Consider the following 17,483-nt stretch of genomic DNA (forward strand, 5'->3'; position numbering starts at 1 on the left):
ATTACTTAAGGTATAAATGCCTATTAGATCTACCTCACTAAGGAACTTGGTTGTATTTCTTGGGCAGTCTCCAGATCCCTTACAGAAACAGTGCTGCTTGTCTTTGCTATCTTTAAACTTCTTTTCAATAAGATAGAAGTAGCAGTGGATGTTTCATATTCTCCCAAAGTAGTTCTTCAGTTATGCTAGTTTCAGAGTCCTGCCACTAGGCCATATGGTCTCCAAACTTGTGAGGATTTTGTTGGTGTTATAAAAAGTATTTGTTAAAAAATAAGGCCTTTTAAAAATATCCTAATAAACTTCCCTTGTATTATTACTCAAGTTTTCCTTTGTTCTAATATTTACTATTTCTCAGTACTTTTATTGGAAGGACAGAGGAGAAATGTATCTTGTTGACCATTTTGTTTCTCTGGAAGTCTGAGCAATAGAAATCCTTTTATTTGTAAAAGTGAATTATTACTCATACTATAAAGACTTTCTACTTTTAAAATGTATTCAATCATTGCTTGCCATTTTTTTTATTGATTAAGGTATTACATATGTGTCCTTATCTCCCCTTTGCCCCCCTCCCGACCCCCCTGGTGTCTGTGTTCATTGGTTATGCTTATATACATTCATACAAGTCTTTTGGTTGATCTCTTCCTCCTTCCCCCCACCTTCCCCTACCTTCTGAGTTTTCAGCAAAGTTGAAAAAATTTCTGAACCACAGAATGTTTGTGATTGAGACCAGCCTGAAGTCATGTCTGCTCCTGAGCCTCTTCTGTTTTAGTGCAGCCGCTCCGACACCCCTGGTCGCCTGCCACTCCTCCACCACTCCACTCCACCCTCCTAAGCAGCCTCTCTTGCAGAGCACCTGCCAGGGTTTGGCCTGTGAAGACTACTGGTGCTGAAGGCTCTGCCTTTTATTAGCTTCCTAAGAGTTGCTCTGCAAACAGGATCCCAAATACTTTGATTTCTGTCATTATGTTGTGTTTGAAATACTTAGTTCCTCGTTAGTTAACACCATGAAGTATAAGCCTTATCTCCTTCATTGTTTCCGCCTTGAGCGATGGACTCTGCAGTGTTGAAAGACATCTTTTTTTTTTATGATCCACAACAGACGCTCCCTTCACCCTTTAAAAGACCAAAGGCTGCCTGTATTGCATCAATTTTGGGGCTTACTAAGATTGTATGTTTTTCTAATGCTTCACATTGAATAATAGTTTTGCTGAACAGTTCTTAAAATACTCGCTAGTAAATACTGTTAAATCATTGTTGAGTAAACTGTGCAATGCATATTAGAGGGGAGGGCATTCTCCTTTATGCTGGGACATGGGTATATGTGTTACCTATGCCCATATAAACGCACCATTCATTCCAGGACCAGAAGGAAGGATTACTGCAGATAAACTGGTTATCCTAATATTCTGATCATCAGTGTTTGTCTTTGCAACCAGCATCACTTTAAGGCAGTAGCTAATCGTTACCCCTGTCATATGGATAGCACTTGTCACTGTTAAAGACAGAAATATTCTGGGTTAAGAAAAGCAGGTGTTTTAATTCCTTTGATGTTTTAAAAACAACTGACAGAATTGTTGAGGGACCTTTGAAAACATTATGGTAAATTCATTTAATCTTGTAGGTATGTGATGACTTATTTTGGAAGAGGTGCCTGGGACATCAATCTCTAATTATTTTCCATTCATTCATGCAATATTTGGTATGTGTCCGATGCTGGGAATAATGCAAACCTAAAAATAATTCAGATAATCTCCATTCACCATGATTTTGGATAGGCATAATAGTTATATAGCTTAATGCAACCAGATCTGTTTTCCCAAACTTACTCATCTTTAATAAAATTAAAATGAAGTAAAGTATCTGAACCTTGAACTTAATTCATTCGTTGCTCTTTGTTGGAGGGAACTATACAAGCTTTAGCATATAGTTCTTTGGATTGGATCATAAAGCCCTCTGGTGACTATTATTAACTAAGGACAACTTTAGTTTGGGGATCAGGAGAAATGGTATGGGAACCTACCCCAGTGACTCTAGTTCCCTTTTTAAAATAATTCTGTCTAGAAGAGGTGATATCCCATTAAGAGGATCAACGTGAAAAATAACAGATTTAAAAAGGAACCGTTACTGTAATCATATCTAATGACATTCTTGACCCACTGACTTCCAGAAACAGGCAAAGAATTTTTTAAAACTTGACCAATCTGGAAACCATTTGATATGCCAAGGTCATTCTCTTAGCAAAACCCAAGTTCTTGTGCTCTAATGAGCTCTCAAAAGCAGTTTCAGTCCTACGCGGCTGATCCTTTTAGAATTATTTTGGGACTCTTCGGAGTTCGTTCATGAGCCAAAGGGCAACGCTGAGCAGAGCCAAGGAGCCCGACTGGTGAGTAGCAGCCAGAGGAGTTGGAACGTACATCAGCAGAGTGCTGATGCCCAAGCCCACCTGTGACAGGAAACCAGGCAGTAAGTAAAGCAGCAACCACAAATTCAGGCCGAAACGACAGCATCGACAGCCACGTACACAAACCTCTCTTCCCCCATCAGAGCATTAAAAATACATTTTTAACTTCATAAGTAAGGACATTTACAATGAAGTAAATTCAAACAAAACCAAAAACCCTAAAATTTCCCTTAAGTATCCTTCACCCTATCCCAGTTCCCCTCACCAAAGGTAGTCACTGTTACCAGTTTCTACACACTTGTACTTTTATATAAATGTTGTTTAGAAAAACAAGAGTTTTGTACTTTAAAAAAGTACATTGTTCTGTCCTTTGCTTTTTTACTTAATATATGTCTTAAGAGCTTACTATTTTAAACTGTTATATAATATTCCACAGTATACATTTACCATAGTTATCTATTTAACTGCTTAGGTTGGTTTCCAATTTTTCATCATTGCAGCAATTCTATAATGAATTTCCTTACAGATACAGCTCTTTGTGCATTAGAATATCTCTAGGACAGGCACTAATAAGTCAATTTGCTGGTCCAAGAGATTATATAGTTAACATCTTAAAAGATATTGCCAAACTGCCCTCTGAAAAATACCATATAAACTCATGCTCTCACTAAGAATATATGAAGGTATCTATTTTCTTATACCTGTGCATTACCTGATTATCTTTTTCTTTCTTTCCCCCCAATCTGACAAGCACAAAATGGCAGGCATTGTTTTAATTTGCTCATCTGTGATCATGAGTGAGACTAAACAGCTTTTTGTATGGTATTTATTGGCCATTCATCATTCCTCTTATGAGAATCGTGTATTGATATCCTTATTTTATCTTCTGGTTATTAATCTTCTAGTCTATTTTAAGTATTGAAAACATTTTCTCTTAGCCTGTTACCTTTCCTTTTTAACCTTGTTTTGGGGACGCCTTCAGGCCAAAAAGAAGTGGTTTATACCTGTGTATATGCCAAAGCCAGCAGAGTCGCTGCTGCCATCTTGGTCCTTCGAGGAAGGGGAACTCTCCGGGACAGGAAGTAGAGCGCTGTAATGGCAGTAACTGAAGAGATTCCCTGCGAGGGGGAAAGAGTCTCATCAAGTGCCAGCAGGAAGCGCCCACCCTCCTGATTTCCGCTCACCTTCCATGTATCTCCTCCAGAACCAGTGAGTAACCACGAGGCACCTCCCTGCCCCAGGCAGGGAGTCCCTGCAGTTCCACCTCTGGTTTCTGCTCCTCAGTCTCCTTCCCACTCTTTTGCTGGCCACTTAAATGCAGGTGTGCCCCAGGTGCCACCTAAAGTTCCTGCGCCTATCACTTTATACACTCTCTCTCGGTGATCTTACCCACCTTCCACTGTGGGTGCCCCAGCCATGGCCCTCACATTTTAAACCATTTGCACTCTTATCCCTAATTTTATACCTACAGTAATCTTGTATTTTTAAAGCAGGGCTGACCCCAGCCCATGAGGGTTATTATTTTCCTGAGCGGTGAGTAGAGGAGGAGGTGGTGTTGCCAGCTATTGGTAGAAAGATCTAAAGTCTCATTTTCATTCCTGCCCCTTCAGAACGAGGGACTGGGACTGGCAATAGGGCCTGTATTCCCCTTCCATGATGGCAAAGAGAATGTTTTTCTATCAAATCTGTACATCTATTTCACTTCTTTTCCTTTTCAGAGCTGTCCATGATGACAATTTCAGACTTTGCTTATTCTAGAATGTGTGGCAGGGGGACTGAGCCCACACGCAGAGACTTGCGTAGCCCTAGCATTCCCTGTGGACATCTGAGTCCTCTGGACTTCTCCAGAGGATGTATTGTATCCTCTCACACTCAACATACCTCCATCTGTTGACATAGCCTATGTCTAGCTCAGCACTCATTCCAATAGCCTCATTTTTGTTGGTCATATTTTAAGCATGCCCCCAAAAGAAACTTTGGGATCTTCCTTCATCTTTCCTCACCTTCATTTCTACAGCAGTATTCTATTCCTTACAACCTCTCTGTTTCATCATTCTTCTTAAACCCCCTCCCACCATGAAGCCTTGAACCCCATCACTCTCACTCTCACCTGCATTCCTGCAATAGCACTGCTGCTTCTCATCAGTCTCCTTGTTGCTCATCTTCAGTTTATCATGCCAGAGTACCAGACCGATCTTACCATGACCCATAGCAGGCCCTTAGTAAATATTACTTGAATAAACAAAACGTACATATGGCCGAAACCGGTTTGGCTCAGTGGATGGAGCGTCGGTCTGAGGACTGGAGGGTCCCAGGTTCGATTCCGGTCAAGGGCATGTACATTGGTTGCGGGCACATCCCCCGGTGGGGGGTGTGCAGGAGGCAGCTGGTCAATGTCTCTCTCTCATCAATGTTTCTAGCTCTCTATCCCTCTCCCTTCCTCTCTGTGAAAAATCAATAAAATATATATATATTTTTTAAAAAAAGTACTTGTGATGCTCTTGGCTCCTTGGGGGGTTCTGGTTCAGCTCTGACAGCTGTGTGCTCAGCATCCACTGTCTGCGCACTCTCTTCTCTACTCAGCCTTTTATCTGCTACGACTCTCCTATGTGTGTGCAGGATTCAGGGAGGTTATCATTTGCTAGGTGGTAAAAAGCAGATTCAACTTTAAGAAGCTGGCAGTATCCTGAAAGCCAGAAATTGGCTGGGAGGGTGTGTGGGTAATTAGGAAAAAAAACATCACATTAGAAAACTGCTACTCAATTTCCTCTTAAAAAAAAACAAAGGAAATGTACTGCCCACTCTGCCCTCTCTCTGTTGTAATCAGTGCTTCAATACCCCAAGCCTGTGACAGGCTCCCTCTGCTTAGTAGCCAGTAACCACCAGCCAGACTCACCAGAATCCGGTGATCAAACTGCACCATGGTAGGGTTCTCAAAAACATTCCTCAGGACGGGAGAGAAGGTGAAAAGGTCTTCTGGGATCCAAGATTCTCCCATCTTGGGGAAGGAGTTGTAAACAAGCCCAGCATCCAGTCCTGCCACAAAAGCCCCTGTACGCCAAGGTAAATGGCATTTATTAAAATGAGAGAAAGAGGAGGCCAAATACTATTCTGACACAGAAAAAGTTTATCTGGAGAGGGTTAATGGGGGAAAAAAGGAACATAAGTAATACTTTCAATAATAAAGATTAAGAAAAAAAGTTTATTATCCCAGAGTTAGATAAAAGGAAGGCCTTATATAAAGTGTTTATAGTAAGGGGTTCTCAAACAGGGAATATACATCACAATCACCATGAAAACTTAAAAGAAAAACAATTATATTCTCACTTGCTCCCATCCCAAGATTCTGGCATGCCTCCCCTGGAGGAATGAACTAGAAGCTCTAGAGAGACACGCTAGTTTGAAAAAATTCCCTTAGTGATTTCCCCCCACTGAGAACTACTGATCTATTCTGGAAGAGTTCTTCCCCCAGATACCTGCATAATTTATTCACCTTATAAAAAAGATCTCCCCAATGATCCCATATAAGACGGCACTCCCCATTCTACCGCTATTTCATAAAGCATTTTGTTTCTCTTCACAGCACTGAACACTATCTGACATACTGTTTTTATCTCTTCCCCAAGTGCTCAAAAAAATGTTTATTAAATGAACAAAGAAATGGAAAAAAATGCTTATAAACTAAATCCTGATATGTTTCTGGCTACTAAGCACTTAAACAGGGTATTCGTGAATTATTATTATGATCAAATTATTATTTTCATTCCATTATTTGTGATCAAAGAGGATTCAGGGATGTTTAGATCATATTCTTGATTTTGTAAATGCCGTTTATCAATTCAAAATTCATTTTCTTCCACCAAGAAAAGAGGGAGGGGAGGGTTGGGTAGATCACTGGTTTGATGGTTTTATTTTAAAGCAGTGCTGTCTAATGGAAGTTTATGGGATGATGAAAATGTGCTGTATCTGCTATCCAGTGTAACAGCTGCTAAGCCACATGTTGCTATTGAGCTCCTGAAATGTGGATAGTGTGACTGAGGAACTAAACCTTAAATTTTATTTAATTTTAAACAACTTAAATTTAAATAGTCACATGAGACTCGTGGTTATTGTATTGGATAACACAGTTCGACAGAGAGGTAGAGGTGTGATTTAAAGAATGAGAAAGATCTGCGTTGGCCTCTTTGCCCCAGTGAACTTCCTACCTTAGACCATCTTTGAGGGAAGGTCTTTTGTCTGACCCATCTAGTTATATGTGTAATAATAACAATAATGTTTACATAATAATAACAGCTTATACTTACATAGTTTTTGCTACATGCCAGCTACTGTTGTAAGCACTTCACATATTCTACTCATACTATTATCATCATCCCCATTTTACAGATGAGGTCACTGAGGACCAGAGAGGTTCCAAAGCTCACCCAAGGTCACCGAGTTCACAGGTGGTAAAGCCAGGATTTGAGTCTAGGCAGTGTCGATCCAGGCAGCTGCTCAATAATTTTGTTTAACTGACTTACACAGGATTTTTGGAAGGGAGGAAAGAATAGAAACAGAGGGTAAAGACGGTGGGTATGAGAAAGGCAGATGTGAAAAGGAAATATGAAGTTACAGGAAGAAAGAGAAAAGCATTAGGGAAGAGACCTGAGAGTGGAATGAAAATGGGCCATCTTGAAGAGTCCTACCTGAGAGAGCTGTAAGGAACACTAGGCCTGTTGTTCCGTGAGCAAATCGTCTCAACCGCAGGAGCTGACGGGTTTCAGGCAACTAAATAAAAAAATCAATCAAGTTAACAGTACTGCAGGAACTACAAGAGGCAGCAAAGATCTCCATGGCTAAACCCAAGTGACAATTTGAAGTCAGATATTCTGACCCCTAAACGAGGTTAGGTACTCCCAGCAGATATTCTGTTCTGACACACATCATATTTTATTAAATTTATACATTTACCACCTATCTTCTCTGCTATCCTATAAGTTTTGCGAAGGCAGGAACTGCCATCTGTCTTATCAGAGTAGCCCTAGCCCAAGACTTGGCATTAGATACTCAATACGAATCTATTTCATAACTGCATGATTTGCATTGTTCAGTGGGGTGGGGGTGGGGGGATGCTTTACTATGGTTAAAATGATGTGGCTTAAAATATAGGACTGGATTTTCATCCTGTGTGTGATATTTAATGCTTACCAAATATAATCAGAATCAAAACTGCAGAAAATGCCTAGAGTGGAGATTCTGGCATTTAATGCCTCTAGTGGAGATTCTTGTGTTTTTGGTAAAGTCAAAATTTTTTTTTTGCTATAGCCAACTTTTGATACTAATCAGTGAGTCAGCAAATATTTATGAAGAACTTTATAAACAGGTAACCGTAAGATACAGAAAGGTGAAATCAGAGTGCTGCCCTCAAATGCTTTGCAATCTAGTACGTGAAGAATGAGGTATCATCACTGAGATTCTGTAGCACAATGTCAGGGCTGTCAAACAGAACTTCTGCAATGACGGACATGTCCTAGTATCTGTGCTGCCCCCAATAAGTGGATAATGAGAACTTAAACCGAGGCTAGAGCAACTTAAAATTAAATAAAAAGTTAGTTTTATTTAAAGTTGAAGTAAATAACACGTTTGCTTAAAGTTAATTTTATTTAATATTAATTAATTAAAATTTAAATAGCCATATGTAGCTAGTGAGCTACTATGTTGGACAGCATCTCCAACTATATGTTTGACTATGTCAAATCCTTTCTGTAATTAGTGGAATATAAATAAATTTTAAAAAGAAAAACAATTCATTGATAATAAAAAAGTCAGTAGAGACTGTTTGGGAATGAGGGTGTATATGTGAGTGTGTGGTGTATATGTATAGAGGTGGGTTGGGAAGCCAGATGACAAGAAATGAAAGGAAAGATTGGGTTGTCAGGATGTACAGCCATCAATATAGGCAATCATTTTAGAAATTTGGCTTTGAAAGCCAGGAGAACAGGAACTTTTCAGATGTGGATTTGTCTACTGTACCAATGTTTCAACTCCATCTGGCTTCCCTGTGGGATGACTGACAAGTCAACATCTCCCATCCTTGTTGGGATCCAGGTCACTGGCTCCAAGTAGCTATTGGATGATTCTACTTAAAAGTTCTACTGACATCTCAAAGTCTACTCCATGAACAGGTTATCCAGGTCAACCATGTCTTCAATACCTAAAATATTGTTCATTTTAAAAAAATAAAACAACTAGAAAAAACTTTAATCAGCCTACTGAGAAAATACTTGTGGCAAGATCACTAAGGTTTACTGTACTGTTCGGCTTGATGAATGGCAGGTCTCCATCTAAAGAACAAACAACCCAATATGGCTCTTGTGCGCCACCACAGGGCCAGAAATCGCTCCTGTTCTGGCCTCCTTGCCTCGCCATTCCCATCCCTCCATAGAGTGGTTGGGATATCTCTTATTGTTGGTACTCTGTCCCACTTTTTCTAAAATTCATGTTTTCACCTTTTCCAATAGGCATTGCTGACAAAATATTCATCTCTCATACTATTTCTCCTTTGAATGAGTTTCTCCAGCTCAAAATAACTGCATGTTTTACTCTGCAATCTCAAAGCTATCCAGTCCCAAAGTTTAATGTTCCTCTAAACTTTGGTTTTATCTGGTTGCTGGTAAAATGGTAGATTTGGGAATATGCACATTTTGACCTAACTTCCTAGCAGAACCGGAATTACCTGTCAGCACTGTGTAGACGTGTAACAACACGGACTGACTGTTACCTTGTGCTGAGGAAGCAGCAGGGAGAGCGAAGTCCACAAGCTGGCGCAATAAAGAACCAGGGCTGATCCCAGGTGGGCAGCCAGGCGGTATTGACTGACCCGAGGGATGTCATGAGAATCTGGTTTTTCTTCTAATCCACTTTTCACCATATACCATCCCAACAGGCCCTAGAACCGAAAAGAGAAGAGGCAAAGAAAACAAAGTTGGAACTGTCTATTCAACTTTACTCTCGGAGAAAGTGAGTTATCAATTATCAGGCATCCTCCCTACCTTACACTTCCTTTCCATGCCCCTCCCATATCCTCTGTATCTCAGGATCATGACTTACCCACATTTCCACATACAGCACCATAAATATTTAACTACTGATTAGATTACCTTTTTATTGGAGTATAAGTCAAATATAGAAAAGCATACAAAAGCTTATCTGTGGGCAAAACCTTACATATACTTGATATGATTTAACATTATGTGAACCAGTGAAATATGAGGATAAAAAGAGAGCTGTTTCTATAAACACGAGATTGAATGTTTTGGAAAGCTTGAGAAAGCTTAAAAACAACTACTGTCAAGTTAGGTGGGAAGAGAAAGTTAAAAAAGCTTTGTGGGGGTAAAAATCTGTAAGGCTTTGCAGTCAGATTGCTTTGCAAGTATCTAAATTTTCACTTCTCTTAAGGGAAATGAAATAAAATGATAGTTTATGGGGGTGTAAGAGATCTGAGCTTGAACTCCAATCAGAGGACTAAAAAACAGGCTTTGGCTCTTCATCCTATATGAAGAGACCGAATGGCAGACCAACTGGATGACCGCAGCCCCTCGCCCGGCCAGTCCCGCCCCTGAGTGGGCCCCCCCACCCCAATGGGGGCAGGGCCCACTGGCAAACCACCTGCGGCCCCTCACCCCGGCCAGCCCCCAACACTCCTAAATCACTGCCTGGCTCCCTGGTGCATGTACATTTAGTACAAGCACAAGAAAATAATTATCAATCCCTTCTGTCCCCAACCAGAGTCTCCAGAGGATTGTGCTAATACTGCAGCCAAGGTGTGGAATTCTCCCTCCACAGTCTGAAGCCCCAGGAGACCTTCCAAATTAGCCAAAAAGGTGACATAAGCATTAAGGGATGGAGGCCCTTTGCTGAGGAATGTAGAGAGGCTGGGTGGAGATTTTGTGAAATTGCAAATTAGGTGAGCTTTCAATCTCTTTTTAAAAGGGACAGCAACGAGGACCCACAGGCTGCCAGGAGCAAAGGATAGGCACATTCAAAAACAGAAAAACTTTTAAACAGACATGAAGATCATATTGGGAAACTGAGGACAGACCCCCAGGAAGAATGCAAAAATCATTAAAGGGCCATAATCCTTCTTGATATACGTTTGCACACAACACATAAACAACTTCATCTCATGGCACGTGAAATGCAAAACAGTTCTGTTGTGGGTTTTCTTTTGGCCATCCTTTAAGTATAATTAGATCCAGCTGGGGGAAAGCTATAGCTTCCAGCATTAGACCCCATGGCTGGCCCCACCCAATGGGCCCCCATTGGGGTGGGCCAGCCAGACCCCATCTGTGCACCAATTCGTGCACCGGACCTCTAGTTTTAAAATAAAGGTAATGAAAGTACATGTTTAAAAGTTAAGGTATGTATTATTATTCTATGATTCTCTGCTTTTACTAACTTTCAAGTAACCCAAACAAGTGTCAGTTCCAATCATATGAGATACTAGAGGCCCGATGCATGAAATTCACGCAAGAGTAGGCCTTCATTCCCCTGGCTGCCGGCACCAGCTTCCCTCTGGCACCCGGGACTTGGGCTTCCCTCTGGCCTCCAGCACCTAGGCTACCCTCCGGCTGCTGGCACCTGGGCTTCCCTCGTAGAGGGAAGTCCTGCCCACCCGCTGCAGCCTGCTGGTCGGTGGCCTGAGCCTCCCTCTTTGGGGCAATCGTGGAGCCCTCGATTGATCATCTCCCAGCTGGTGGCCTGGGCCTTCCTCTCTGCAGGGCAATCATGGAGTGATGGCTGGGCCCCAACCAATTGCATGGCACCTGCCTTGGCTGGCCTGGCACCAGTGGGTGTCATAGAGTGGTACCAGTGTTCAGCCGTTCGGTCGATTTGCATATCACACTTTTATTATATAGGATAGCTCTGTCAGCCCCCGTCCTGCCAGGACAATAGAATCATGTCAAAAGGTAGAATTCTCCCACCTCTTCTAAATATATGCTCCTCAGGAAATCTTTTTTGGGCATTTCTTCCCCCTTTATGATTACCCTGGGTGTCCTATCTTGATTTCATTTGCATAGGACATTGGAAGATGTAGGAGTATAGAGTGTGATTTGCTAGCCCTCTCTTTTTTCCATACCCTATTTGCCATCTTCAATTTTCTGCTTCTCTTAGAGTCTGTCCTTAGTGGCATTTTTTTTTCATTTTTGAACAAATTTTCATTTTGTTTTATTCTCCCTCCCTAGTTTCTTTCTTTCTAAAATATATTTTTATTGATTTCAGAGAGGAAGGGAGAGGGAGTGAGATAGAAACATCAATGATGAGAGAGAATCATTGATTGGCTGCCTCCTGCACATCCAGCATTGGGGATCAAGCCCACAATCCAGGCATGTGCCATGACTGGGAATTGAACCATGACTTCCTGGTTCACAGGTTGATGCTCAACCGCAGAGCCAAGCCAGCCAGGCATTCCTCTCTCCCCTAGTTTCTATTAGACTTTTATTAATGTCTAATTCCTTAGTATTTGCTTCTATTGCCTATATTACATCTCTTCCAACTCCCTCATTTCCTTCTATTTGGTTCATAATTTCATCATTTCCACGTTAAATTAACCAATTCACTTCCTCCTGATCAAATTTTGATATTTCTTTGATGTTTTGATACTCTCCCTTAGGGCCTGTATACTCTGACCCAAATATTCATGTCTTTTCTAATACCCCTTTTCTTGGCTCTCAGCCTCAGAGTCACTCAATGATCTTTTCCTACCATTTATAGTATATAGTACTTTAATACCTCTCAACTACATCGATATTTTAAAATTCCTCATCCCACAAACTGTTCCTCTTTTGGAATTTTCTTTATTTGCTTCTATAGCCATTCTACCATAGGGATCCCAGATCCGCACAGAACTGGCAAGATAGAAAAAGGGAAGAGATGAGAATCCAGGAGAGCCATGGTGGGAAAGAAACTCTAATTCTTGTGACACAAAAATATATTTGAGTGCTTACTGATTCCAGGCACTAACCTAAGTTCTTTATATGCATGATCTCATTTAATATTCATGCAACCTAAACAGTAGGTACTATTATTATCCCTATTTACAGGCAAGGGAAGCATAGCCTACAGAGGTTAGGACTTGCCTACTACGTGGTCGAGCTGGGCCTTACAGCCAGGCATGCTACACTAAAATCCACACGCTCACCTATTCTGTTAAACAATGCCAACTAGGAAGCTCTTGGGAACACCTCTTGTTTCCCAAACTTGTGTAAGTCTCACCTGGAAGCAAACTAAACCACAGAGGGCAAGAACACGTCCTTTCATGCTGTGGCTGAGCCAGCCCTTTCTCCAAAAGTAGGCAGCAGGCAGGATGTATGCGAGGCCTACAAGGCGACCCCACATTCGGTGAGAGTACTCCATGTACCAGATGAACTTGAATTCTGCCAGTGTCATGTCATGATTTAAGCTGGGTGAAAAGGGAAGTAAAAAAATAAGCAAGAGGAAACATCCATCTCAATTTTATTTCCCAATGGAATGCAGGAACTTTCTCAGTCTTGAAGCTTGATAGGTCTACCCTCTTCCTCATCAGTGACCTCAGGATCACTTTGGAATTGGAGGTTTAGTGTAGGAAGCTCACAAAACCTAACAGAGCCAAATATCAAGAAATAATGGGATCTAATGTTCTGACATGTTTAAATGAGCAAAAGACTGAGTGGGTCTCATGGGACATTTACCTGATTTTTTTATAATACTTACATTTTAAATTCTGGAAATTGCTGATATTTTTGGAATTCTGCTTCCCATTCCTCTTGGCTTGTAGGTGGCTTCATCTCCTTTATTAAATGCCAGTCTACCATTGAGAGGCCAGACTCTGTCAATCTTAGGAAAGGAAAGAAATTTGAGAGAGAGAGAGAGAGAGAGAGAGAATGTGTAATGCTGGATGACTCACAAATAGTTTATGGCAACAAGTGGATCTAAAGGTAAACATTTCATTGTTTCCTCTCTGACACCTTTCTCTTCTCTTATTGCTTAGAATTTTGACAGAAACAGCAAAATCAACCCTTAGACCAAGGAAATTTGCCCTAAATGCATAACCAAGGAAAAGAGATTTGATATAGGGATAACACACTTTAGGTTCTTGAGTAAATTTAAAGACAGTAAAATTCAAATTTGTCAGTGCCCATAACAGCCTATATAACACACACAGTATCTGAAATAAGGGCACAGGGTATGTGGAGAGAATTTGAGAACACATACTTAATTAAAACCAAAGGTATTTTCACCAAAAGGAGTTAGTGTTCCGTAAGTAAAAGGCTGATTTTAGGCTTGAGGCGGGAAATATACAAGTACCTGGAATATTTTATCATCCAGAAAGCAAGGACTCTAAGGTTACCAGGGTCCAGTCAAAACGACTCTGGAGCCAATTTGAGAGGTTCTCACTGACTAAGGATGGGATAATTTGAGCAAAACATCACTGCACTGGATTGAAACACACCAAGTATGTTTAAACCTATGAGCTCATAATGATACTTAAAAACGCACACTTCATTGTTTACCTTTGGAGGGTACGTGGGAACCAATTTATTATTTTGAAAATTGGTAAATAAAGGGAAAGAATCAAGTATTTACCCTACTTTTCCTATATACAATGTACCTTAAGATAACCCAATTGTTGATGAGGCAAAGTTTCTCTTTAGTTTAGAGCTACTAGAATATTACAACGCTAATGAAATAATGGATCTAGGCAATGATCACCAATGGTGGTTGGCATCTCTAATAGACACTATTTATAAACGTTATAATCACTGATGAAGTATTTTGCCCCGTCCCAATCTGAAGCTGATCAAGCAATAACCAGTTTACAGGAAATACAGGGGATAATGGGACTTGTTAACCACCGCCACCATTGTATGCAATCAGAAAAATCCAAACTGGGAAACTCTATAGGACAAACGATTTGGGTTTCTTCAATAAAAACTGCAAATGGGGGGTGGGGAGGGTGATGAGGAGCAAAGGGGAGGTATAAAGAGACCTAAGAGGCATATGAACTAATTGTGATATATGGAACTTATTTGGGTTTAATTCAGACTAACTGTACACAAAATTTTGAGATAAATTTGAACTCTGATTACAGGGGGAAATATACACAAACAATGTACAGCTAACAATTAAGATCTAAACCAGTCTTCATGAAGTGCTCCTATTAAATAAACCGGAAACTGTTCTATGTCCGGGCAAGCTATCAGACATATTCCCTCTTTAGGCCTCAGTTTCTGCATTTGCCAAACGAAGGAACTAGACTACATGATTCCTAGGGTCCTTTCCCCCTTGGTCATCCTGTACCTCTACTGATGACCCAAACAGCTGACAACTGCTATGAGCAAATTACTCACCTAGTTACTCCACCAAGAATAACTGCTCCAGCCACCGCTCCACTGCAGACCAGGAGCCATCGGCCCACCACCCGCTCAGCAGCCTTTGAAGGCAGGGACACGGGACCCCTTCCAGACTGTAAAGCTACTTCAGAGATGGTGCTGTATTGCCCTGGCCTCCAGGGGGTCCTGATCCCACAGCGGCAACCACACTAAGGATCAAGGCAGATAAATGACAGCTGGAGAAAGAGGGAAAGACCTCGCTTCACTGCTACCCACCCTCAGTCCCACTGTGCTGTGCAACATCTCCACTGCTGCGGCCCCGGTAAGTCATCTCCTCACTGGGTTACTGTCTCCACCTTCCCACTAGTTTTCCTGCCCGTAGTCTTGGCCTCATTCGAATCCGTTGCCACACGACATGAACCTTCTGATCTCTGCATACTTCCCCCAGACTTAACTCTACACCCAGACATGGGTTATTTTATTTCTTCTGTGGATCTTTAAATAAGGTTTCTGGGACATCACTTATTCCCTGATAGAAAATATAGGCAGCCGGTGTGGCTCAGTCGTTGAGCATCAACCTACGAACCAGGAATTCCTGGTCAGGGAACATGCCCGGAATGTGGGCTTGATCCCCAGCAGGGGGCGTGCAGGAGGCGGCAGATCAATGATTCTCTCATTGATGTTTCTACCTCCCTTCTCCTCTGCAATCAATTAATACAGGCATACCTCGTTTTATTGTGCTTCAATCTTTGCATTTTACAGATACTGCGTTTATTTTACAAATTGAAGGTCTGTGGCAACCCTGCATTGAACAAATTGAAAACTTCCCGGAAAGGAGTCACCATTCTAGATGCCATTTAGAACATTTGTGACTCACAGAAAGAGGTGAAAATATCAATATTAACAGGAGTCTGGAAGTTGACTCCAACCCTCATGGATGACATTGAGGGGCTCAAGTCTTCAGTGGAAGAAATAACTACAGATGTGGAAATAGCAAGAGAATGAGGATTAGAACTGGAGCCTGAAGTGTGACTCAACTGCTGTAACCTCATGATAAAACTTGAACAAATGAACTGCTTCTTTTGGAGAAGGAGAACAAGTGGTTTCTTGAGATGGAACCTACTCTTGGTGAAGATACTGTGAAGGTTGTTGAAATGGCAACAACGGATTTAGAATACGACATAAACTTAGTGCTAAAGCACTGGCAGGGTTTGAGTGGATTGACGCCAATTTTGAAAGAAGTTCCACTGTGGATGAAATGCTATCACACAGCGTCCCATGCTATAGAGAAATCATTCTCATGAAAGGAAGTCAATGTGGTAAATTTCATTGTTATCTTATTTTAAGTAATTGCTACAGCCACCCCAACCTTCACCCTGATTGATCAGCAGCCATCAGTAAGTACCAAGGCAAGTCCCTCCACAAACAAAAAGATGACGACTCACTGAAGGCTCAGATGATGGTCAGTTTTTAGCAGTAAGGTATTTTTAAATTAAGGTATGTGCATTAAATTTTAGACATAATGTTAGTGCACACTTAATAGACGATAGTATAATGAAAATAGAACTTTTATATGCACCGGGAAACCCAAAAATTCAGGTAACTCGCTTATGTGACATTGGCTTTATTGCAAGGGTCTGGAACCGAACCTGCATTATCTCCGAGGCATGCCTATAATACCTACTGCAGACCTCAGTTTAGAAGTCACCTCCTCTGGTTGATATTTTCACCTCTTTCCTCTGGGAAGTGTTCCCAGACTATCCCAGGTCTGCAACAGGTCCCTCTCAGCACACTTTATCTCAACACACTTTAGGTTCCTCCCCATCTCCCACTGAACTATGAGCTGTGGGACAAGTGTCTGGTCCTTTCTCTCCTGCTTCCTTTGTTCAAACACAGTTCCCTTACCTAACAAAACCTGAATAGACTTAATAAATGAATTATAAATAACTAAACTGTGCAGTGGCCTTTTGATAGTTATATTTGCTTCCCAGTTCCTACCACCTAACAGTCACTCAATACAGTAGTTGTTAGTTGAGTGGATACATGTCCTCTTCTGACCATCCCTGAGGGCCAAAAGACCATATTTGGCTTCCTGCTTCTAATTAAGTAACTTTAGACAACTCACATTAGGCCTCCATTTCCTTCTTTGCAGAAGGGTGTTATACATTCCTTAACCTGGTTACCTGAGTACTTTTAGCAAAAAAAAAAAATCAAACATCTGGATAACATTTACTGAGCTTTTACTTTGTGCTAAGTGCTTAAGAATATCAAATTTAATCCTTCCAGAAATCTTATGAATTAAGTATTGCTGTCATCCCCATCTTTACAGATGAGGAAATTGAGGCACAGAAAGGTTACCTAACTTGGCTAACAGCACGCAGCTAGTAAGGGGTAGGTCCAGTTCAGAGCTCAGGGGCTCTGGAAACAAGGACACGCGTCCTGATCTCCAAGGCGCCACAGAAACGTGCTGCGGGGTTATCTACGGTCTCTCTCCCCGTGTCCGCTTCGGCTGCGGCGCGGTACCTGCGTTCTAGGCGCCGCGCTGGGACCCAGGAGTCGGAGACACGGGCTCCCCATCCAGGCCCTCAGGGGCGGAAAGAGTAACCGCTGCATACTGAGGACGGTGCCCGGCCGCCACCTCCACACCCCAGCGCTCCGAGGCCTCGCCCCTCTGCTCCGGAAAGAAGCACTTCCGAGTCACACTAAGCGAGCTCCGCCTCCTGAGACGGGCG

General features: G+C 41.7%; 1 protein-coding gene across 4 annotated transcripts; it reads right to left on the minus strand.

Moving 5' to 3' along the window:
* Window positions 1-1,510: 1,510 nt before the first annotated feature.
* LOC103288467 (cytochrome c oxidase assembly protein COX15 homolog) lies at window positions 1,511-17,439 on the minus strand. 4 transcript variants are annotated; one of them, XM_054728792.1, is made up of 9 exons: window positions 17,275-17,439; window positions 14,770-14,960; window positions 13,133-13,255; window positions 12,656-12,842; window positions 9,162-9,329; window positions 7,087-7,168; window positions 5,298-5,452; window positions 3,406-3,519; window positions 1,511-1,730 (listed from the first exon to the last, which is right to left on the minus strand). In XM_054728792.1, exons 1-9 carry the CDS (start codon window positions 17,362-17,364, stop codon window positions 1,686-1,688), a joined length of 1,155 nt encoding a protein of 384 aa, XP_054584767.1. In that variant the 5' UTR covers window positions 17,365-17,439; the 3' UTR covers window positions 1,511-1,685. The 4 variants fall into 4 exon arrangements, with proteins under 4 accessions (XP_054584767.1, XP_008142394.2, XP_054584766.1 ...); XM_008144172.3 differs by having other exon boundaries at window positions 1,662-2,443; XM_054728791.1 differs by lacking the exon at window positions 17,275-17,439 and adding an exon at window positions 16,877-17,248 and having other exon boundaries at window positions 1,662-2,443.
* Between the last annotated feature and the right edge of the window lie 44 nt (window positions 17,440-17,483).

This window comes from Eptesicus fuscus, chromosome 17 (genome assembly GCF_027574615.1).
Source record: "Eptesicus fuscus isolate TK198812 chromosome 17, DD_ASM_mEF_20220401, whole genome shotgun sequence".
Lineage (NCBI taxonomy): Eukaryota > Metazoa > Chordata > Mammalia > Chiroptera > Vespertilionidae > Eptesicus > Eptesicus fuscus.

Bases quoted from the DNA above. Each gene is read 5' to 3' on its own strand.
- LOC103288467 (XM_008144172.3), bottom strand. From the start codon at position 17,364: ATGCAGCGGTTACTCTTTCCGCCCCTGAGGGCCTGGATGGGGAGCCCG. The intron at 12,843-13,132 runs GTAAGTATTATA...CTTTTCACCCAG, and splicing joins CAATTTCCAGAATTTAAAAT to CTTAAATCATGACATGACAC. The intron at 3,520-5,297 runs GTGAGTCTGGCT...TCCCCCTCGCAG, and splicing joins AGTTTGATCACCGGATTCTG to GGAATCTCTTCAGTTACTGC.